Below are 25005 nucleotides of genomic sequence, written 5' to 3' on the forward strand. Positions count from 1 at the left end.
CAACACAAGTTTGGAAAGTCGGTATCCTCAGCGGTTCCTTTCGGGGAAAGGCAAAACGACTCTCAAGGGAGGTAGTCTTCGAAGGAAGAAGCTAAAAAAAAGAATAAAAAAAAGAAGAATAAAAAGATAATAATGAAAAAAAAAGAAAAAAGGGTAAAAAGTCATCCCCATCTAAATAATCCCCAACAGTTTCGAGGGAGGACAACACATGTAAGTAAATAATTCAAAAAAAAAAAAGAAAGCGAAGGTTTCATTAATAAGAGACGCACTTCCTAGTTTGAAATCATTAGAGTTTTACCCATAGGAGACGCATTTCCTCCTAAGTTCACTTTTACCCATAGGAGACGCATTTCCTCATAAGTTTAAGTTTTACCCATAGGAGATGCATTTCCTCCTAAGTTTGTTTTAGTTTCACCCCATAGGAGATGCATTTCCTCCTAAGGTTATTTTAGTTTTACCCATAGGAGACGCATTTCCTCCTAGGTTTGTTTTAGTTTCACCCATAGGAGATGCATTTCCTCCTAAGTTTAAGTTTTACCCATAGGAGACGCATTTCCTCCTAAGTTCACTTTTACCCATAGGAGACGCATTTCCTCCTAAGTTTAAGTTTTACCCATAGGAGACGCATTTCCTCCTAAGTTTAAGTTTTACCCCCTAGGAGACGCATTTCCTCCTAAGTTCGTTTTAGTTTCACCCGTAGGAGATGCATTTCCTCCTAAGTGGTTGTTAAAGATAAAAAAAACAAAACAAAAAAAAACAAGACCTAGTCCGATGAACCTTCTCCTAGAATCAAAATCTTAGTCTGACGAATTTTTCTCCTAAGATAGAGACCTAGTCTGACGAACCTTCTCCTAGGATCAAAATCTTAGTCTGATGAATCTTTCTCCTAAGATAACCAAAAAAAAAAGACCTAGTCTGATGAACCTTCTCCTAGGATCAAAATCTTAGTCTGACGAATTTTTCTCCTAAGATAGAGACCTAGTCTGACGAACCATCTCCTAGGATCAAAATCTTAGTCTGATGAATCTTTCTCCTAAGATAACCAAAAAAACAAAAATGACCTAGTCTGATGAACCTTCTCCTAGGATCAAAATCTTAGTCTGACGAATTTTTCTCCTAAGATAGAGACCTAGTCTGACAAACCTTCTCCTAGGATCAAAATCTTAGTCTGATGAATCTTTCTCCTAAGATACCAAAGAAACAAGACCTAGTCTGATGAACCTTCTCCTAGGATCAAAATCTTAGTCCGATGAATTTTTCTCCTAAGATAGAGACCTAGTCTGACGAACCTTCTCCTAGGATCAAAATCTTAGTCTGATGAATTTTTCTCCTAAGATAGAGACCTAGTCTGACGAACCTTCTCCTAGGATCAAAATCTTAGTCTGATGAATCTTTCTCCTAAGATACCAAAAAAAACAAGACCTAGTCTGATGAACCTTCTCCTAGGATCAAAATCTTAGTCTGATGAATTTTTCTCCTAAGATAGAGACCTAGTCTGACGAACCTTCTCCTAGGATCAAAATCTTATTCTGATGAATCTTTCTCCTAAGATACCAAAAAAAAATCCTAGTCTGACGAATTTTCTCCTAGGATAATTTGAAAAAAAACAACGTTTGAATTTGAAAAAAAAAAGAGTGATTTTTAGTTTTCTTAAGATTATCAATGTTTAGTTTTCCTAAAGTCAGGCGCCCACCTGTATAATGAGAGGAATACTTTCCAGTCTTTACTTTTCAAGTGTTGAAATTGGGAGCCTGCCCATAATAACAGAGGAATACATTCAGTCTTTACTTTCAAGTGTTGAAGTTGGGAGCCCGCCCATATAACAGAGGCATACATTCAGTCTTTAGATTTCTAGTGTTGAAGACAGGCGCCCACCTGAATAACGAGAGGAATACTTTTCAGTCTTTACATTCCATGCCAGGCGCCCACCTGTATAACGGGAGGAATACTTTTCAGTCTTTTTTTTTTGCCAGGCGCCCACCTGTATAACGAGAGGAATACATTCAGTCTTTACTTTTAAGTGTTGAAATTGGGAGCCCGCCCATATAACAGAGGCATACATTTTAGTCTTTACATTTCATGTTTCAGGCGCCCACCTGTATAACAAGAGGAATACTTTTTAGTCTTATACCGCAGATTTTGGAAATCAGTAACCCCACCGGAAGCAGAAGGCTATAACAAAAATCCCCAGCATTCAACCAAGTTATAAATAGCAGAAGCTCGCCTCAAGAATGCGAGTCAACATGCTGAGATGGTCAGATGTGGTCTGCTCCCCGAGGATCCAAAAAAAAACAAAAAAAGAAGGAGAGAAAAATACGGAAGTGAAGAACAAATGTGGTCTGCTCAAGAACTAGCACCTACAACTAGCAAGTATCATGGTTCAAATCCAAAGTCTGTATGAAGCACCATTCAAGACTCAAGACCAAGTTTCAGAAGACTTGAAGATAGGAATCCTTGTAACTAGTAGCTGATAGGCTTAGTTAGTCTTTTTCAGTTTTCATTTTTGTTGTAATGACAGGACCGCGGACCGGAACCTCAACGGAACGGCACCTCGATCGGCTCTTCACCTCGGTACAATCTACCATCTCTCATTCCCGAACTACACATGGCCTGATTCCTGTATAACCAAGGATATGTAGGCAGCTCAGATACCAGGGCTCGGTCACATTCCCTCCCTTTCCTTAGTGTAGTCCGTCCAAGTAATGGTCGGGTCAAAAACATGTCTAGTCGTTCTTTGTCGGAAAACTCTTCGTGTTTCCAGTCAAAGAGGGGCAGCTGTAGACACCGGATTTTTGACCCTCCCCGAGAATTTTCACATTTTTAGCGTGAATATGTGAAATTGGGTCTAATATAGCCATTTTAACTATTTTACTTTATTTCGTTGCAAAAAGAAAAATTACAAAAAAAATATATATATAAATTTTAGTTTATGTATTTCTCATAAACTTGAAAAAATACAAAAATTGCACTTTATTTTTGTACTTTATATAATTTCGAAAATAACCAAAAATATAGTTCTATTAATGTTTTGTAGTCATTTTAATTTTTGAAAAATACAAAAATATTACTTTATATTTTATCTTTATATAAAAAAACGAAAATTACAAAAAAATAGTTTTATTAATACTTTGTAGCTATTTTAAATCTTGAAAAATATTTAAAAAAAAAGATATAGTTTTGTTTTAAATAATTAGTCTTATTTTAGTAGCTATTTTGCTTACATAGGATTAGTAAGCAACGTCGTGTTCTTATTCTCGGATCCGGGCAAAAGAATAATATTCGGGTTCAAACTACCCGGTTCTAGGCCTAATTTTCGGACCTAGCCCATAATAAACCTAGTCCACGACACATGGGGAACCCCACCACGCGTGGGGACACAAGTCTCGAACCCCACCACGCGTGGGGCTCATTTTTCTTGGCATTGTGTATCAAATACACGGACAAGGCCAAGGCAAAAGGGAGGACTTTGAAAATTTTGAAAAGGGTACTGTATACCTTCTTCTTCCTAAAGAAGAAGAAGAAAACCTACTGTGAAAAACGAAACCAGCCCTTCCACCACCCAAAACCACCATAAACAACACCACCGAACGACCACTCCATCACCTTCCCCGGCACCCCTACTGTCGCAACCAGACCTACTCCAAAACCCCTACTACCTCACATTCTTCACCACCGAGCAACCAGCCCCCCTCGTCGTCATTTTCCATCAACGACCAAACAACCCGTCACCTCCACGCCATAACCACCACCCAAACGACGCTACCCGTAACCTCCACCCTTCCAAACTTCCCCGTCGAGCAGCAGATGTCGCTGCTGCTGCTGCTTCACGTACTTCTTCATCAACCACCGTGACCGGCCCCTACTCCCTCACGTCCAAAGCCACCATCAACGACCAAAACCCAGTCGCACCCCTCGTCGCAACCAACTCCACCCATCCCGTCCAGCTTCTCCGTCATTACTGCGCGTCGACCCTACGTCCAAACGCCATAACCACCATCATCACCTGCTACGTCGAAAAATCCAGCAGCAGCTAACCTCTCGAAAAATCCAGCAGCAGCAACAGTCTTTGGTCCGAGCTTTCTATTTCCATCGAGGTCATCTTTGGTTCGTCGAGGTCCGGTACGTCGAGGTTGTTGTCCGAGATTTCGTAGCAGGTCCAACGCAGCGGATGATAATATCAAGTAGGTCATCTCTGTCTGTGTCCTTCATATTTGTTGTTTAGTAATATGTACATGTGTTTGTCGAAATACGGTCCTAGTTCATGCGGATAGTATGCGAGCGAGACATATACGTATAATGTGCGTGAATTGCTATTTCCTGTTAATTAAATCCGTATGATATTGAAATGTGGCCGTGAATGTCTTTTCCTTTGTTTCGTTACTTCAAGTGGTTGTTCGGCATTTTTTTTTCTTCATGTTTAGATTATTGATGTTTGTCACAATAGGTGTTCGTACACATACTGTAAGATGTTAGTTATTTTAGTCGTCTTAATAATTGTTTGCACATGTAGTAGTAATGTTAAAATTATAGCAGTGATTTTAATTCCGCGGAAAAATACTCGTTTCATCAAATAAGTTCAATCTACAACCCGTGACCTCGAAAAGTAGCCAAAATGTAGGTATTTTAGCTTTGTCCCTTTTTATTTTAAAAAAATAGAAATAAGAAAAAATAATAATAAAAGAATAAATAAATAAATAAAAAACGAGGCGAGCTTCGCCAAATAAAAAGGTACAGATTGTGGAGCCCTCGTTAAATGTATATATTAAATACTTAGATTCCGGGACGGGCCGTTTAGCAAATTTCACGGCCCTACCCAAAAATAATAATACGCTAGTTGCTTTAGGCGCGCCTTTAATAATGTTATTTCCCTGAACTCGGGTGCACATTTTTGTGACCCAAATCCAAATCTCAACGAAGTCGAAATGTGTCTCTAATCACGGGTACATTGATTGTGACGTGGTCGGAGATGCATTTCCATGACGTTGCAAACTCCTTTAAAAAATAAGAATGAGATGAGCCTCGCCGAATAAAAATACAAATTGCGGGGCCCTCAGTAAATACTTGTTTTAAACTACTTAGAATTCAGGAGGGCCGTTTAGCGAATTTCACGGTCTTCCCAAAATAATAACGCGATAGTCTCTTTAGGCGCGTGTTTAATAATCTACTTTCCTAAACTAGGGTGTGTATTTCATGCGACCCAAATCCAAATCCCAAAACATCAAATAAAATATATTTCGGATTGTGGGTGCATTTCATGTGACGCAGTCCAAAGACATGTTTTAAGCGATGTTCACATTCTTTAAAAATAATAATTATGAAAGCGGTAAAAAGTTAAAATTTGCACATAAGTTCATATTTGTATAAAATCAGATAACCAAGCCGAATATAACAGTTGAGCGACCGTGCTAGAACCACGGAACTCGGGAATGCCTAACACCTTCTCCCGGGTTAACAGAATTCCTTATCCGGATTTCTGGTACGCAGACTATAATATAGAGTCATTCTTTTCCTCGATTCGGGATTAAAATTGGTGACTTGGGACACCCTAAATCTCCCAAGTGGCGACTCTGAAATAAATAAACCAATCCCGTTTCGATTGTCCTTTAATTGGAAAAACTCCCTTGCGCCCTCGCGGGTGCGGAAAAAGGAGGTGTGACAAGTACCACAACAAATAAGGTAGGAGAATCAGTTAATTTAAACAGACAAGGAAGAAATTTAGGGTTTTAAAGAAAATCTTTCAATCAAACCATAAAATAAGGAAATTAGAATCAATCAAGAGGAAGTTATGATTCTATACTTAACATATAAATAGAGTAAGAACAAACAGACGTATCAAACATGCAAGGTCAGCAATATCGACAGAAAAAGGCAAGTCTTGAACAATCAAGATGAATATAATCACATAGAGGTGGTATAAGTTAGACTAAGAACTCAGTAAAACATATTCGAAGCAAGGTAACCATAGAAACTTAACAAGAATCGAGTACTCATGCTGACACACAGAACCAAACAAAAAAGATCTAGAAAAATTAGGGCTTTTAACATAGGCAAGTTGAAAAGGCAGTAAAAACATAGAATGAATCGAGATATGCAAAGGATAGAAGTTTGAACATACAAATCGGTTTAAACAAAGTGTAGAAGAAGTTCCGAAAAATCCTAACTTTAGAAGAAAGTGAAAACAACTCGAAATCGATGATTTTTTTGCAAAAGAAGTTCAAGAAAAGTGTAAAAAATAGAAGGAATAGACTTGAATCATTTAAAAATAGAAAATATCTAGGAGGTGTAAACAAAAATTAGGGTTTCAGAAGAAACCCAAATAGAAACGAAAGAACTTGTTTAGAACTTCAAGGATCGTAACAAATATAGTGTGATTTCGCTTGAAATCACACCAGAGTAGCCATGAACAGCCAAAACAGCAAACCCTAGATACAAGTTGGCGTGGCCCAGGGACCTTGAAGGCCTCAGAGAAGATGAGTAAGGCAATGGAGGAGCCATTGGAGGCTTGGGGTTGAAGGGTGGTCACCGGAGAAGACCGGAGAAGGGAGGCGGTTGAAAGAGGCTAGGGTTAGGTTGAGAGAAGAGGGGAGATGAGAGGATTTGAGGGCGGCAGAATTTTGGAAATGAGATATGATTAGGGGTTGTTGGAATTAAAAAAGGAAAGGAATGATATGGACCGTTGATCTGGTAGATCAACGGCTAGGATTTGATTTATGTTGGATAGGTAGATGGGTTCCGGGTTTGGGTAAGTGTATATAGGGTCTGGGTCGGGTAATTTGGTAGGAAATTGGGCTGGGGTTGGGTTCGATTTAGGCTACAATTGAAAGCCAAATCTGGCTATAATTTGAATAGCCAATTTTACCTATTTAATTTATAATAAGCAATAAACAATTTCTGGAAAATAATTTTTTGTACAAAAATGATTTCAAAATATATATTTATTATTTTAAAAATATAGGGACCAATTTTACCCATATATAATGTAATTATCCATTAAATGGGCTAATATTGCAATTATATGCAATTTAGCTTAAAAAACCAAAGGCATTGGGGATTTTGGCATAAGTATAGAAATTAAATGAATAAATCATCATAACAATAATTTGGAAAATAATTATTGTGGATTTTATGAATAAATGAGAAGGAAATAAATCAATTTAAATTCCTAAAATTATGAAAAAAATTGTAAAAACCCTTGTGCATGCTTATATATATGCATCTCTATGCTATTTTAAAAGTATTTGTGCATATTCAAAATATATAGAGAAAAATTGGGTACCAACAATGCTCTCAAAGGCATTGCTACACACTTGGTCCCATTTGAAAAGGACACCTTTCTTCATAAGGCGGCTGAATGGTTGGCACCTCCCGGGTAGGTTTGAGATGAATCTCCTAATGTATGCTAGCTTTCCTTACAGACTTTTCAATTCATGAATATTGCAGGGCTTATGCATTTTCAATATTGCATCTACTTTAGCTTGATCTATTTCAATCCCTCGATGTCGGACAATGAAACCTAGGAACTTTCCGGAGGTAACTCCAAAGGTGCATTTTAATAGTATTCATCCTAAGTTGGTATCTCCGGAGCAACTCAAACACCATTCTCAAGTCTTTCAAGGGGCCTTTTTTATTTCTTGATTTCACCAGCAAGTCATCAATATAGCATTCGACATTCTTGTGGAGAAGGTCATCAAAGATATTCTGCATAGCTCTTTGGTAAGTAGCACCAGCATTCTTCAAGCGAAAAGGCATTATCTTGTAGCAATAAATACCCTTGGGGTACGGAATGCAGTAAGCTCTTCATCTTTTGGCGCCATGCGAATTTAGGTATAGCCTAATGAACCATCCATAAATGACATTGCCTCGTACCCAGTAGTAGCATCGATCATAAGTTCTGGAATGGGAAGCGAGAACTCATCTTTCGGATACGCATTGTTAAGATCCCTAAAGTAATGCACACTCGAATCTGGCCATTTTTCTTCCTTACAGGGACAATAGTTCAAACCCATGTTGGGTATTTAACTTCACAAATAAAGCCAACTTCGATGAGTTTGTTAACTTCGGGTTTCAATCAAGGGAACCAAGTCCGGCCTAAAACGCCTTTGAGCTTGCTTAATAGGGCGAGCACTTTTTGACTGCAAGGTGATGGATTGCTACTTTGGGGTCCAAATCCAGGCATCTCTTTGTAACTCTAAGCGATGACGTCCCTGAACTCCTTAAGTAACTCAATATAAGTGTTCTCTTCATCAACTTTTAGTAAAGCACTTAGGTAGGTGGGTCTTGGTTCTTCATCTGTGCCAAGGTTAACTTCTTTTAAGTCATCAACTGTCATCTTTACTCCTTCTTCAAGTTCAGGTGGAGCATCTTTCGCATATTCATCTTCTTGAGGGTCCCTACCATTGAAGGATATGTGATAACATGGTGAAATATCCTCCAATTTTGCATTATCCTCCATTAAAGATAGAACACCATTCTCGCCTTGTACAGTAACATGATACGAAGAACCCATACTTTCTTTATCTTTGTCACGTTCCTTAGTGTAGACCACAGTATATGGCCTTACCTTCAGTACTTCTTTACATGAAACCACAAGTTTTGTTTGTCGCCTCATTCTAGAAGGAACCAAACTTTGGAAATCCTTAGAGATCTTCTGGATTTTGGGAGAAATGAGTGTTCTTGTGCTCTGAAAATTTCTCTAGAACTTGTTCCCCTTCTTTAATAGACCTAATCTTTCAAATATGGAGGTCCTCATAGGTGATTTTCCAAGTCGATCAAAGACAGAAGGCTGGTTAGAAGCGTCAAATTCGTTTTCTATAATGATATAATTGCTACTCGCCCTTTTTATGGAGATGCTCACTGGTGACGGTTGATTGTATCCCAAACCTTCATGTGGTTGTCTCGTTGCAGCTTCTGATGGTAGCTTTCCTAACTTTGACGACTCATTGGGATTGTATCCAGCTTTTGCAAATAGCTTGTAAGCGTTAGGATCAAAACCTTCATCTGTTCGCTTTGTAGGGAGTGCCATATTCTGTAAATGACTTTGGGCCACAAACCCTGCAAGTGGATCTGAGGACAACTTTACTGCCTCGATTCATTTTACCGGAAGAGTTAACTCCTTTAGCATATTAGTTTGGAGATTAGATGATTCACCTTCATATTTCTTCCTTTTAGGGACATATTGGAGTGTATGACTTACTTTCTTGCCATAAGACACAATATTCCCTCTATAAGATTTATTCGCGTTAGGTTGTATCTCTTCAGTAACAGCTTTGGCTTCACCAGTAGTCACCTCTGCTCTTTTAGTTATGGGCTCATCATTCTTGCTTTTCATGCCATCATCACCTTTTAGCTCCTTCACAATGCGGTTCTTCAAGTAGAACTTTGCGTCGGCGAAGTGTAACTCTGCCTCGGTGAATGACTCATCATCAACAACTATCTTCTTCTCGAATTCGCCCTCGTAGTATTTTAAATATTGATGGTAGGTGGATAGAACTACTTCATTCTCATGTATCCAAGGCCTTCCAAGCAAGACGTTGTATGAAGTCTTTGCATCGATCACATGCAGCCATGCACTTGATAGCATATCTTCAATGAATTCCCAACATGATCGCGCCTATGGCTCTTTGCCCCCTTGGTTGAATCCTTAGATCATCACACAACTTTTTGAGAGTTCGTTCATGGGAATACCAAGTTCTTTCACAGTGCAAATTGGCAAAATGTTCCTTGAGGATCCTCCATCAACCAACATTCGATTTACCCTTTCATCATGCATATAGCCAATTAGGTACAACGGGCGGTTATGAAGAGTGTCACCTAGTAGAAGATCGTCATTTGTGAATGTGACTTTTTCCTCACAAGCATTAACTTCTTGAGGAGTGGACTCGATGAGCTTTCCCAAAGATGGTGCCAACTATAGGTCATCATTTTTCCTTCCCTTTTTGCGAGTATGGCAACAAGAGGCCTCAATACCATCACGGGAAATCTTGGTGCAGAACCAAGATGGCAAGAAATACTCCAAGGTTATTGTATGTCGTGCCTTTTGAGGGTGGTGCATCTCCACTTTTGCTTTCTTCAAACGCCTAAATGGATTCTTTTTTGTTGGTCTTTTTACCATCATCTTCCTTGTTGGTTGTTCTCTTGATTCTTTTTGTGGGATCATTTTATGGCGCTTACGACGAGTCACCAACGTCCAACCTTCATCATCATTAGGTTGATCGTCTTCAACTTTGTTGTTCTCCAGTAATTCTTCATTTTTTATTCCTTTTAAACTGCATAACTCATCTAGACTAAATGAGCCAAAGGTGATAGAGACTTGGTTCGTGCTTGCTTTCTCATCTTCAAGCACGATATTCTTTTCACGGGCCAAGTCCATAAATTTGTCCTTGAAGACAAAGCACTTCTCCAGATGGTGTATTACAAGTCGGTGATATTTGCAGTAATTTAGGTCATTCGTTTTCCCAACTTCATTTGGTTGCTTCATCTCCGGAAGCTCAATGAGATTTAACTCGATGAGTTCTTCAAAAATGGTTGGCATATCAGAATCCAGAAATGGGTACTCTTTCTCTTGCATTTCTTTTAGAGTCAACTTTCCACTTGGCTTATCTTGAAAAGAAGTGGATTTCATACTTTGCTTCTTGCTCACCTTCATCGTGAACTTCACATGTGACGTGCTGACATTCATAGCTTATTTGGTTTCAGACTTGGGTACGAACTTGCCCCATTTCCTGACTTCTTACTTGTCATTCCCTTTGCGAGGTTCATAGATGGGCAACCTTTCATTTCTGGTGGAGGCCATGCTCAATTCTATGTCATGGGCACGAGTTGCAAGTTCTTCAAAAGTGTCAGGCTTGATACCTTGCAAGATGTAGCACAATCCCCAATGCATGCCTTGGATGCACATCTCTATGCCTGAAGCTTCACTAAACCTATCTTTGCAGTTGAGGCTTGCATTCCTCCAACGATTGATAAAGTCAATAACTGGTTCTACCTTTTGTTGACGAGTATTTGTAAGTTCTATCATACTCACAGTACGTCTCGTACTATAAAAACGACTGAGGAACTCTTGCTCTAGTGTCACGACACAAAATCCCAACCCGGTCGTGATGGCACCTCTCGTGAGGACAAGGCCAGCCAATAGACAAAATAGTACATCTTTTTATAATTACTTAGCAGGAATAAGTCTAAATCATGGGCAATATAATCTTAAATGCGAAATAAACGTGATAGAACAAGGAAAACCATCCCAACTCAGCCCGAAATCGGGGTGTCACAAGTCATGAGCTACTACAGAGTTTACTAATATTTTACAAAGTCTGGAATTATCATAAATAACAAAGATAAGGGAGAAAATGGGGTTGCGGACGTCAACAGCTACCTCGTTACTCCTAGTCACCGCATGGCCTGGAAAGAATCAGCGCTCAGGAGCGAACTCAGCTCTGCCTGTATCTGCACACATGGTGCAGGGAGTAATGTGAGTACTCTGACCCAGTGAGTAATAAAAATAAATAACGACTGAAAACATGAAATCTCATAATGGCACAATATAGCGCTATCCCAAGCAGTAAAATCAGTTATACAGTAAAACAATGAGTATCAGATAATTCTTCTTTTAAAACAGTAAAGACAAATAATTTCCACAATAAGGATAAATCAAAAGCTTGCCCCTCGGGCTCAATATGTAAATCTCAGTATAGTATCAGCCCCTCGGGCTCACTCCCAACTCACCAGCACACAACATCAGCCCCTCAGGCTCACTCCCAACTCACCAGCACACAACATCAGCCCCTCGGGCTCACTCCCAACTCACTAGCACACAACATCAGCCCCTTGGGCTCACTCCCAACTCACCACACACAAGCAACGGCCTCTCGGGCCCACTCCCAACTCACCTGGGTACCCTGCGCTCACTAGGGGTGTGTACAGACTCCGGAGGGGCTCCTACAGCCCAAGCGCAATATCAATAGGCCTGAAAGCCTTCACACATCACACACGAGGCCTGAAAGCCTCCTCATATAACACTCGAGGCCTGAAAGCCTCCTCACATCACTCAACATATCCTCACGTATGGCCCTCGGCCTCAATCAGTCCAGAAAATAATCATAAGCCTCTTGGGCATCAGTAAAACAATAGTGCTCAGCTCAACAACATTATAAATATCATTAAATCTCGAGTTGAGTATAAATGTAGCTGAGTTCACAAAATAATATAATTCAATTGGACTGAGTTCAAATAATATTTCAATTCGTGAGGAAAATAGTGATGTAAATTCACAAAAGATTTCAGATAATTGGCACGAAGCCCAAATATGGCAATAAGCCCAATCATAGTGAAAAACAATAAATCTTTATCAATTACGCGGTAAAAATATCAACTGGGATGGACCAAGTCACAATCCCCAATAGTAAATGACCCCGCGCTCGTCATACAACGCGTGTCTCATCTCAACATAGCAGTATGTTGTGCAATCCGGGGTTTCAAACCCTCAGTGCATCATTTAAAATCATTACTCACCTCAAGACGGTCCAACGTCTACTCCGCTATGCCCTTGCCTCTCGAATTTACCTCTTCGCACGTCGAATCTGGTCAAAACCACAACGAACACATTACAATAGACTAAGGGAATATAACCCAATCGAAAAGACTCGAAAAATATCGAAAATCACAAAATTTGCAAAACCCGAGCCTCGGGCCCACTTCTCGAAAAATTACGAAATCCACATCACCGGATTCCTCGTCTCACCACGAGTCCGTACATATCAACAACAACAACAACAACAACGACCCAGTATAATCCCACAAGTGGGGTATGGGGAGGGTAATATGTACGCAGACCTTACCCCTACCCCGAAGGGTAGGGAGGCTGTTTCCAGGAGACCCTCGGCTCAAAAAACAATAGGAGATGATATATTAGTACCATAAAATGCGTAATAAAAATAACAACAATATATAAGAGATATGAAATATGAAATATAGGATATTAAATACGAAAATACGAAAATACGAAATAGATGGCTGGTATAGTACAACTAGAAGGTAAAGCCCTGCCTCAATAGACGACCAATGACATTCCTAGTCTAACTCCTAACTGGATAGTCTCCCTCTATTGTGTTGTAGAAATATTCACACTCTCCCCTAACCTACAACCCTAATGCTCGACCTCCATAAATCCCTATCAAGGGCCATGTCCTCAGTAATCCTAAGTCGTGCCATGTCATGTCTGATCACCTCTCCCCAATACTTCTTAGGTCTCCCTCTACCTCTCTGCGTGCCCACTACAGCCAGTCGCTCACACCTCCTCACCGGTGCATCAGTGCTCCTCCTCTGAATGTGCCCAAACCATCTGAGTCTCACTTCCCGCATCTTGTCCTCCACGGGGGCCACACCCACCTTCTCTCGAATATCTTCATTCCTAATCTTATCCATCCTTGTATGCCCGCACATCCACCTCAACATCCTCATCTCTGCTACTTTCATCTTCTGGGTGTGTGAGTTCTTTACCGGCCAACATTCAGTTCCATACAACATGGCAGGCCTAACCACTGCTCTATAAAACTTTCCTTTTAGTAACGGTGGCACTTTCTTGTCACACAAGACTCCCGACGCTAACCTCCACTTCATCCACCCCACCCCTATACGGTGTGTGACATCCTCGTCAATCTCCCCGATCCCCTGAATAACCGATCCAAGGTACTTGAAACTACCTTTCTTGGGAATGACTTGAGAGTCAAGCCTCACTTCAACTCCCGCTTCCGTCGGCTCAACTCCAAATTTGCACTCGAGGTATTCCGTCTTCGTCCTACTCAACTTGAAACCTTTAGACTCAAGAGCATGTCTCCAAATCTCTAGCCTCTCGTTGACGCCGCCTCTTGTCTCGTCAATTAGAATAATGTCATCAGCAAATAGCATGCACCATGGAACCTCCCCTTGAATATGATGAGTCAGTGCATCCATCACCAGGGCAAATAGGAATGGGCTGAGCGCAGACCCTTGGTGCAACCCCGTAATAACTGGAAAGTGTTCAGAGTCGCCTCCTACTGTCCTAACCCGAGTCTTAGCTCCATCATACATGTCTTTAATCACCCTAATATAGTTACTCGGGACCCCTTTATCCTCTAAGCAGCTCCATAAGACCTTCCTAGGAACCTTATCGTACGCTTTCTCCAGATCAATAAACACCATGTGGAGATCCTTCTTCTTATCTCTGTACTGTTCCACCATCCTCCTAATAAGGTGGATAGCTTCTGTGGTAGATCGTCCCGGCATGAACCCGAACTGGTTGTCTGAAATAGACACCGTCCTTCGCACTCTCATTTCTACCACTCTCTCCCAAACTTTCATGGTATGACTTAGTAATTTGATGCCCCTATAGTTGTTACATCTCTGGACATCACCTTTGTTCTTATACAACGGGACCATTGTACTCCACCTCCACTCTTCAGGCATTTTATTAGTCTTGAATATAAAACTAAACAATGCAGTAAGCCATTCCAAGCCTGCTTTACCCACACACCTCCACAGTTCAACCGAAATTTCGTCTGGCCCGGTAGCTCTGCCCCTTCTCATCTTACGCATTGCCTCCATGACTTCATCGATCTCAATGTCCCTACAATTACTTACTTCACGGTGACTGTCGGCATTCCTCGATTCCCCAAGTATAATATCCTGATCCCCTTCTTCACTTAGAAGTTTATGAAAGTATGTCTGCCACCTCCTCTTAATCTGGTCATCTCCCATCAAAACTTTGCCGTCATCATCTTTTATGCACCTCACTTGGTCCAGATCCCGAGTTGTCCTCTCTCTCACCTTAGCGAGTCGGAATAACTTCTTCTCCCCACCTTTTTTCCTTAGCTCCTCATACATACGAGTAAAAGCTGTTGTCTTAGCCTCCGTCACTGCCATCTTTGCCTCCTTCCTAGCTACCTTATACCTTTGACTGTTCTCTCTCTTCTCCTCTTCGTCAGTGCTCCTCTCCGTACATATCAAATTTACCAAAATCGGAGTTCAAATGACCCCTTAAATCTCCATTTAATTCTCTTAAGTTTCAAGCCCTAAACCACCATTTTGTCCATAAATTACTTGAGTTTTCAGATCTAATCCATGTATTTAACTTGGAAATAAGTAGAAACAACTCACCTTTGATGCTTGATGAAATCCCCCTTGAAATCCTCTCCATAATAATCCAAGCCAAATGAAAGAAATGAAAAAAATAAGCTAAATCCGTGTTTAAAGAATCTGCCCGTGCTTCGTCGAGTTGTACCTTGCACTTGTGCTATACAGGTTGTGCATCCTATTAAAATTTTCCCTTGTCGGACACCTTCTGCTTAAACACCCATAACGTCTTGTATAAATATCCAAATGACAAATGGTTTAAATATTTAGAAACTAGACTCGAAGATATTTAATTTGATAGGTTGTACACTATATAACTCTTTATATATCCCGAGATATGAGCTTCTAAAGCGCATCCGTAAATTATGTAAAAATCGCTCTACCAGCCATTTTCGATCCATCATAACTTTCTGAGATAATATCCAAATCATGAATGGTTTAACTTTCTGAAAACTAGAATATAAGGGATATAACTTTCGTGTTTTGCAATTTTTCTGATTTCTTATAGATTACAAGATATGAGCTTCCAAACTGGACATCTCGCGCCTGAAATTTTCTGGGCATAGCAGAAGCCTAAAAATTTCTGCAATTTTTTTCAAAGATGAAATAGTCCGTTTAACCACCCAAAACTCACCCAAGGCCAGTGAGACCTCAACCAATCATGCCAACATATCTCATAACATCGTTCAAACTTGTTCCAACCTTCGTAACGCTCAAAACAATATCACAACACCAAATTCGCATCGGATTCAAACCTATGAACTTTGAAACTTCTAACTTTCACATCTGATGTCGAAACACGTCAAAACTAGTCCGAATGATCTCAAATTTTGCAGACAAGTCCAAAATGACATAACGAAGCTACGGAAATTCTCGTAATTCTATTCCGAGCCTCAGATCAAAATCTTACCTATCAACCGGAATTCGCCAAAATACTAACTTTGCCGATTCAAGCTTAATTCTACACCGGTCATCACAAAAATATTCCGAATACACTCCTAAGTCCCAAATCACCTAACAAAGCTATCCGAACCATAAAATTCGCATTTCGAGTGCTCTAACACATAAGTCAATATTCGGTTGACTTTTCCAACTTAACCTTCCTTAAAAGAGACTAAGTGTCTCAAACCTTATCAAAATCATTCAGGAATGACTTCAAATTTTGCACACAAGTCACATTCGATATTATGGACTTGACCCAACTTTCGGAATCGCATTCCGACCCCGAGATCAAAATTTCCACTTCCGGTCGAATTTTCTCAAAAACCTTCAAATTTCTATATTTAGCCAAACGGCTCCAAAATGACCTACGGACCTCCGAATTCACTTTCGATCGCGCTTTCAAATCCATAATCACCATACGGAGCTACTCCCAGTCTCGGAATTCCAAACAGATATCAATAACACTGAAATACATTTTAAGCCAAACTGATGCAATTTCTTCTAAAATGTTATCTTCCACAATAGGCGCCAAAACGCTCCCGGGTTATCCAAAACCCGATCCGGGCATACGCCCAAGTCCGAAATCATCATACGAACCTGCTGGAACCTTTGGATCCCAATTCCGAGGTCGTTTACTCAAAAATCTAATCCTAGTTTATTTCTTCAATTTTAAGCTTTCAAAATGAGAATTTCCATTTAGATTTGACTCCAAACTTCCTGAATTTTAATTCTGACCATACACACAAGTCAATATACCTGAGATAAAGTTGTTCATGGCCTCAAACTGCTAAATGACGTGCCGGAGCTCAAAACGACCGATCGGGTCGTTACATCTAGTTGATCCGAGCTATCGATAGATCCAGCCTCGAGGTCTGTGTACCAGTCAAAAGCATTTCCTTTTAGCGAGCGGACAAACTGCTTGATGAGGTAATCTCCATAAGTCCCAGCATTGTTGCACATCTTCATGAAGTGCGCCACATGTTTCTTTAGGTTACCTTTACCATCAAACTATTGAAACTTTGGAGGTTGATATCCAGCAGGCATCTTCAACATATCGACCCTTGCAGTGTACGACTTTGTATATATAAGGGAGGATTTGGAAGCAACTTCATATTTGTTCTTAATGGTTCCTTCAATGAACTTCTTCAGTTGATCGATTGGAATCAACCCTTTAGATGAGACAGGGATAGCCTTAGTGGATGCTACTTGTCTTGGGGAAGAGTCACTTTCTAGAACTTCTGGGAGCTTGTCGGGTGCATGGGTGGATTCTTCTTCCATCAAGATGTCCACCCTGTCTGTTAGCTTGTCAATTCTAGCCTCTTGATTTTGCATGCATTTGGTCAAGCTAGTGATTGCTTCCGTCAAGTTTGCCAACTGCTCCTCCACAAATGAAGTGTTTGTTACCATGGCTTGCATGATTGTCGTGGACGACGGAGAGTAACATGGATTTTCACACAGATTGATCCTTGATTGGCTCACGCTATGTAGTGTAAGTGGGGAGAATCCATCACTTGAAGCATCATCATCTTCCTTCACAGTAGAGTACTTGGATCCGGAGAGGTCAAGTAGAGCAAGAGTTTTCTTGATCTTTTCAGCAACATCACTTCCTCTTTCAGGTGCGTTTGTGGAAGATCTTGCTCCTTTTGAGGATGAAGATCCGAAAACAGGTGTTGATGCGGACGGCACTTTGGGTGCTTGTTATCCTAAAGAGCTCACTTTGCTCCTCGTAACTGGTCTGAAGCTTCCAAAGGTAACATCGAGGATGCTTTCCACATTAGCATAGAACTTGGAGTTAGCAGCTTTGGTGGAAGTTGAACCGGAGTTGATTTTCTTTGAAGCCATTTCAATCTTCTTGGACTTTGGTGATTAAAAAGTTGAGATGAGAGGTAGAGATTGTCCCGTTGTGCGTGCCAAAATTTGTATACAATAAATTGCATCAAGAAAATAAAATCAAGACCAAAAAATATCGCAACAATCATAGTATTTTATTTCGAATATTTGAGTGTTACAATCTCTATGAATTCTCTAATTCTTCTTTTCAATAGTAAATAAATTCAAGGGCCTCTGAGCTTGATCTTGAATCTATGTTTGTTGCCACGAATGATGATCTTGTTCTTGAGTGTGAGCTTGATTGCTTGAATTTGACTTTGATTTGTTCTTCGTTCTTGATCTTGAACTTGATTTGTTCTTCGTTCTTCGTTCTTGAGCTTGAATTTGATTGCTTGAAGCTTGAAACTTGTAGAGAAATTTGTGGCGTTTAATCCACGAGCTCTCTCTTGCTTCTTATTATAACTTCTGGTGTCTTTTCTGAGTTATGAAGACCCCTATTTATAGTTGTAGAAGGGAGGAGTTGTGATAAGAACAAACTCTTTCTGACCAATCAAATTGAAGTGTGACATGACCATATTTGATTGGCCAGAACATGTCACTTGCACACGTAGAGCGATTTTATTAGCCTTTTAATGTGACTTGGCATGCCTTGTCATTCGACACGTGGCATGATCCTATTGGCTCTTCTGTTTGACTTAGCGTGCCACGTCATTTGACATGTGACACCAAACTGAGCCTCTAGGAAGATGACATATTGGGCTTGATGACGTGGGCTCATCATTTGTGGCCCAATTAAATGGGTCAGCCCAATGCATTTGGACCTTATATATTGGACTTATATAATTAATCTAATTAAATTAGCCCATAATATTTATTTGGATAAATATATTTAATATATAATCCAAATTATTTTATCGGATTTAATTTTGATAAAATTTATATGCCTACACCTTCTTCTTAGAAATTATGCAATTGTCATTTTTAATGCAACATACCAAACAGTGGATAAAAAATAATACCAGGATAACTAATCCCAGCATAAGTTATCCAGGCATAAGCCCTATTCAAACCAAACGACCTCTTAGTTGTCCACTTTTAATTTTGTACTTCCTTTAAGAAAAAATAAATGAAGTATATATTTTACAATTTTACCCATAATAATAGTAGCATTTTCAAAAATCTTGGGAAGAAAAAATTACCTTTTTCTTAATTTAATATAGTAGATAAGTAAAAGTAAAAATATATTATTAGTGAACAAGAAGGAAGTAGTATAATTTTCTTTTTCCGATGTAACACTCTAGGCGACCTAGATGTTAACTTTTCTTCAGTAGTTCATTGGTGAGAACTTTCAATCTCTCTTCACCCAACAGTTCCCGTCATGGACTCATGGGCATCACATTAATGTAGTTGGCGTTGAAAACAATACCTATTTGATCTCCTTAATTTTTGTTTTGACAAGTCTGTATGGATAATGGATATTACTCTTTCCATTATTTTTATTTGGCATGTATCTTATTATTTTTACTTATTACTTTACGCATATCAAGGGAATACAATTTTTTTTCCAGTCATACCCACAATATTTATTACTCATTTCAAATTATTTTCTCAAATCTAATAAAATATGCATAAATTAGTATGAGTATCACAGCAAATTATGCACTTAATTTATTATTTCTTAAGGAAAGTGAAAAGTCAAAACGTGCCAAGTAAAAGTGAACGGAGGGAGTACGATTTACTCCCTCCGTTCACTTTACTTGTCACGTTTTGACTTTTCACGCTCTTTAATAAATAATAAATAAAGTACATAATTTACCATGGTACCCATATTAATTAGTGTATGGTCTTAATGAATTTGAAAAATGATTTAGAATGAGTAACTAATGCTAAGAGCAAAACACAAAAAATAAAATATTTTTCTCTTGATATGAGAAAGTGAACAAATAAAAGTGAAAATCTATTTTTCGAATAGTGGATAAGTAAAAGTGAATAGAGGAAGTACTTATAGAGTATGATAGTTAAATCATCAAACTTCCGTTTATCAAATATCCATTCCTTAATTTTTAAAAATAATTTTTACATACTTAAAATATATAAAAATATTATAAAGCACAGATTATATATTTAATAAAGTTATTAAAAAATATTAATGAAAAAAATATGCTAGTCACAATAATATTACAAGAAAAAATAAAACAAAACAAAACTGAAGGAGTAATTAGTATTTTCATCGCTCAAGTATTTAATCGGGCGGCTGTTACGCGCGACTCCATATATTTCCCTGTGAGCTCAACCGCACCGTCTTCATATAGAAATAACCATCTCTCATCAATTATTCCTTTTCTTCCCCAAATACGAATTTGGCAGCAATTAGAAATTCTCCTCTGCAATTATGGTTTGCGAAAAGTGTAAGTAGTGTAAATTCTTCTCTTTTTTCCTAAATTCCTTCATTAGCTTCTCTTATGTTAAATGCATGCTTTAACCAAGCAATTTCTGGTACAATTGACTTAGACCTAGGGTTTGGTAAATTTGTATTCTGCAGGTGAGAAGAAGTTGTCGAAGGTAATTGTGCCCGATAAATGGAAAGAAGGTGCCAGTAACACTACTGAAGGCGGCGGCCGTAAGATTAACGAGAACAAACTCCTCTCCAAGAAAAAAAGGTTACTTTTTCATTAATATATATAAATTTTTTTTTGGCTAATCACTTTATGGATTTACCAGGTTAGCTCTTATTTTTACCAGATAACCAACTACTGATTATCATAAAGATGTGCCTGTAATTACCTTATAAGTGGCCTGGTTGCCTAAATATTTTTTACACCATCCGTACATACAACTTAAACTCATTACTTATACTCATCGTCCTGATAGTTAGCTCCTTGAGTATTATTTTTTATTCACCTTCGACCAATTGTAAGAGGAAAAGAAACTAACTGAGATAATATGCTTGCTTTCGTCTAGGAATTTCTGATTTAAGAGTGACGCCGGTTTGTTGAGACTCGTTTTACTACTTGATACATATCAAACTTTCATCAATCATAACTCAATTCCTATCTTCTCTAGTCAGAATTCTAGTGAACTACTTGACATGTACCCCAATAGTCTGTTGTGGGTCCGTTTAGATCTGATTATATAAATTGTGTTTCAGGAAAGATCTGGCATAGTTTTATATGGATACTGTTTGCTGACTTCATATGTTATTGCTTGCATCATTTATGAGAAATTGGATGTAAACTGTTGAATCATGTCGTTAGAGCTTATAGATATGTTATTGTTTGTATCATTTACAAGTAATTGGATGAAGTGTGCGACTGTTGAATCAATGTTGTTAGAGCATATTATGAAGCTAACTTTTTTTTTTATGGAGAAAGGTTAAGAGACATAAAATGAAGCTAGCTTAAGACGGTGAAATATAATTAATTTGGCTGAGATCTTTTTCTTTCTTAGTTAGTTTAATTATGAATGATAATGTTTTGGGTACTTCTTTTAATAGAAAATATTAGGAAAATATTGAATAGGTGATATGGGAGAGGACATAATCCAAAAGTGTGTATCCTACAAGAGAAGTTCAATTTTTTGTTTCATTTTCTAATTTTTAGTTGCAGTTGCACACACTAACATACACAACAGATTCTTGAGCTTTTTAATCTTTGAATTTTCTGAGTTGGATTCACTTATGCTAACTCTAAGGTTGCAATCTTGTGTTTTAGGTCATTTAGACTGAACTATACTCCAGTTTCATATAGTATGAGGATCCAGTTGTCTTATTTAAGAGGTATCTGATATAAACAACAAGAAGTCTTCCTGCTGTTTACTCATGTTATTGGCACCTTCAACGTTGGAACTGATGATTTGAGCTAAATATAACAAGGTCTGCCTAAATTACTGTAGTAAAAGTCTAGAGGATCTAAGGAAATCATTATTAATACTGTATAGGATAGAGATGTAAAGAGATGTGGTGCTGGCAGAATGGTCACTGCAAACAGATAAGACTAGTAAATAAATGACTGGCCAGTGCCTACTGCCTACGGTATGTTATTGGGTCTCTACCAAAGATCATAGAAGGTTGGATACCATGTGAAAATAGGGAAAAAGGGAGAGGGAGACTAATTGAATTGGGCTATTAACACAGAAACGATCATTCTGTTGAAAAGTTTATCTTGTAAATCCTTCTTTCTTTATAACCGTTGTGTTTGAAAAGTTTGTGATGCTGGACTAAAGGGTTTGATGATAGTGGTCAGTACTGACATCACTTTCAAAATTATTGCATGTCAGGACTGAGTTGTGGTTGTAGTCCATTAGCTAGTTACACAAGATTGGTGAAGATAGTCCCTTAGCTGAGACCGGCACTAATTTTGTGAGAGATGAGTGGGAGAATAATGGCATATTGAAAATAAAGCAAAAAGGAATTTCTGGATCATGACATCAAAATGCAACTCGAACGACAAAAAGAAGAAAGACAAATTCAAATGTTTAACATTTGACTATGAATTTTTCGAAATAGTTTAACTATGAATAGTTGTGATTCACCTTACTTTTAAGTAGCAAAAAAGATGCCTTTTTGTCTTTTTATTTACTGGTATGTCCTCAGTAAATTTGGTTTTTTCCGGAGATTGTTTGTGCAATGTGATGATTAACTACCTTTGCTTCTCTTCTAAAATCTTGAGATGCTGAAGCGCTGTGGTTTCCTGAAGGCTCTGTTAATTGTTATTGGTAATTATAATAAAAGAATGTATAAAGACCATGAGAAATGATTAGTTATTATATTTCAATTTTTGTGTGTAGACCAATGGCTTAGGTTGATAATAGGAAAACCATCTTGGGTAAACATTTTAGTGTTCTTTCTGTAGGTTTTGTTGGTCACTGCTTCAGATTTCGTTATTCGTGATTTTCCCCCCATTATTCCATAATAAGATTATGTGGATACGACTGTAGCTCATTCAGATGTTCTTCTGTACCATTTAGAACTTCGCTATTTTCCTGACTTAAGTATTCGGCAATGTTCATCTTCAATCCAAGGGTCATGTGCTCGAAATCGAACAGCTGCACATTTATTTAGTAATAATTTTTGTTTATAAAACACATATAGGACAATCTGATTCTCCGGGAGTTTCTTTGTATGGGACATGGAATTACAGATGGAGCCCCGCTTGTGGAGTAAGAGAAATAATGCTATTTACCACGTAGCATAGAATATTGGATCAAGAAGGCTTCTTTTAGACCTTAAAATGAATAGAAGTTTTTGAAACCTCAAATGACAAACTAGAAATCATTGTATTGCAATACTAAAAGTAATAAGCAGATAGCTGAACTAGAGGGGGTCAATTGGTTTTGTTGCCAGTTGCAATCTTTTTAGTTTTACGTCAAATCTCCTAAGAGATCTTTATTTTTACACGTAAGAGATCTAAACTAAAATACAAGAGATCTTTGTAGGGTCATTTTCTTCTATTCAAACTGCAATGGGTTATGTTGAGCCATTTCCGCACTTAGTGCTCTAAAGTGCTTGTGTTTGTGTTACTGCATGAATGCAACAAATTTCATTCTTTAGTTATCAGCATCCTATGGTAATTGGTTGCGTTGAATAAATGCTTTGTATGACTTGTTGGGATATCTACTGCACTTTGATTATGGTTAGTCTTGGGCATTTGCCATGCTCTTGACGTTGTCTTAAGAGAGAACTGGTTGTATTGCAGGTGGACACCTTATGGAAATACAAAGTGCATGATTTGCAAGCAACAAGTGCATCAAGATGGCAAGTACTGTCATACCTGTGCTTATAGTAAAGGTAATGAAGAGTAGTTTGGAATTGCAAATGATTTATATCATTGTAACGTTTCCTTGTGTTCTCTCTGAAGTGTTTTTCTTGTGCAGGAGTATGTGCAATGTGTGGAAAGCAAGTTCTTGACACCAAGTTATACAAACAGAGCAATGTATGATGTGGACATGAACGATCTTACTTCGCTGTTACCTCAGCACTCTTATCCTAGAGAACTGTTCTTCTTTGTGAATGCTATCAAATGTGATGAGAAGCAGTTAATTCTGTATAATACTTAGAGGCTGCAGTGATTGAGGAGCTAGAAATTGATCTTTGGAAACATTAATTTCAGTCAATCTTAACTACTAATCAAAAAAAATAATATAAAAAACAAAATCAGACAGTCTTCACAATTATTCTTTTGTGCTTTGGTCTCTCCTACCTTTCGCCCACTGCCTATTGTATAGACAAAGGGTTGGATTGTCATCGATGCGTATCCTGAAAGGTTTAAGGGCAGTGCTCTTAGTTCTGTAACTAATTTTGTTAAAAGTTGTGGCTTATGAGCAACCCGGATAGTTTGAATCTTGTTTGCAGTTGATAAATAGCAAAGGAACTAAAAAATTACTTAGATTAGCCTTTATTATTAGCAATGACTCGTGGAAAACAAAATGACCAATTCAGGACATATCAATGACGCCGTTTCTGTCATGACCAGTAGAGGAGATAGTTCAGTACTTCTCAATCTCCTCTGCACCTCTCCCAGGGATTCTCCCAGCTATAAGCAATAAGCGACCACCTGATGATGAAAAATGATAACCACCAATTATCATTAATTTTGTTATTATTGCCTACGTTCGGGTGGACTTTAGCAAATGTAAAAACAGTAAATATGAACATGGAACATGAGATGACGAAACCTCTCTCCAGTCAATTTGTACATGATTATCAACTCTTGTTCATCCTCAGAGAAATTAGTTTTAGCTATCTTTCCTGAAACAAGTCAACAACCATTGGAGGACTACAATGGAACAGGTAACAACAGAAAAACAGAGAAAAAACGATTTAAAAATGAAGGAGAGTTTATATGTAGGTACCCAGAATTAGCAGGAATGTAATTAATGGAAGAGAGGTGATCTGAATCTGGCACTTTGAGTTGAATGCAGGCCAGAATATTGTTGACTAGGGGAGCTAAGTATATATAAGCCTATGCTTAAGGTTATATTATAGTTTAAATTTTTTGGTCCTTTGTGTACGTCCCCTTAGTTTCTATTGTCAACAATATTCTGGCCTGCGTACGTCCCCTTGGAAATATAAATAGCACGGATTTCAGAAGAGAAAATGTAATGCGCTGACTGTTGAATGGTAGTTGATGA

General features: G+C 38.5%; 1 protein-coding gene and 1 long non-coding RNA gene across 2 annotated transcripts; one reads left to right on the plus strand and one right to left on the minus strand.

Annotated features, from left to right (window-relative positions):
* Positions 1 to 20109: 20109 nt before the first annotated feature.
* Positions 20110 to 24048, plus strand: LOC104246405 (uncharacterized). The gene is made up of 4 exons (XM_009802215.2): positions 20110 to 20285; positions 20420 to 20537; positions 23571 to 23662; positions 23749 to 24048. The coding sequence occupies exons 1-4, from the start codon at positions 20270 to 20272 to the stop codon at positions 23811 to 23813; spliced, it is 291 nt and encodes a 96-aa protein (XP_009800517.1). The 5' UTR covers positions 20110 to 20269; the 3' UTR covers positions 23814 to 24048.
* Positions 24049 to 24138: 90 nt separating this feature from the next.
* On the minus strand, positions 24139 to 24908 carry LOC104246404 (uncharacterized). Its single transcript, XR_715952.2, has 3 exons — positions 24727 to 24908; positions 24550 to 24622; positions 24139 to 24428 (listed from the first exon to the last, which is right to left on the minus strand). It is a non-coding gene; the product is annotated as an uncharacterized lncRNA (long non-coding RNA).
* Positions 24909 to 25005: the final 97 nt, after the last annotated feature.

The sequence above is a fragment of the Nicotiana sylvestris genome, chromosome 2 (assembly GCF_000393655.2).
Source record: "Nicotiana sylvestris chromosome 2, ASM39365v2, whole genome shotgun sequence".
Classification (NCBI taxonomy): domain Eukaryota; kingdom Viridiplantae; phylum Streptophyta; class Magnoliopsida; order Solanales; family Solanaceae; genus Nicotiana; species Nicotiana sylvestris.

Bases quoted from the DNA above. Each gene is read 5' to 3' on its own strand.
- LOC104246405 (XM_009802215.2), top strand. The intron at 20,538-23,570 runs GTTACTTTTTCA...GTTGTATTGCAG, and splicing joins CTCCTCTCCAAGAAAAAAAG to GTGGACACCTTATGGAAATA. The intron at 23,663-23,748 runs GTAATGAAGAGT...TTTCTTGTGCAG, and splicing joins TACCTGTGCTTATAGTAAAG to GAGTATGTGCAATGTGTGGA.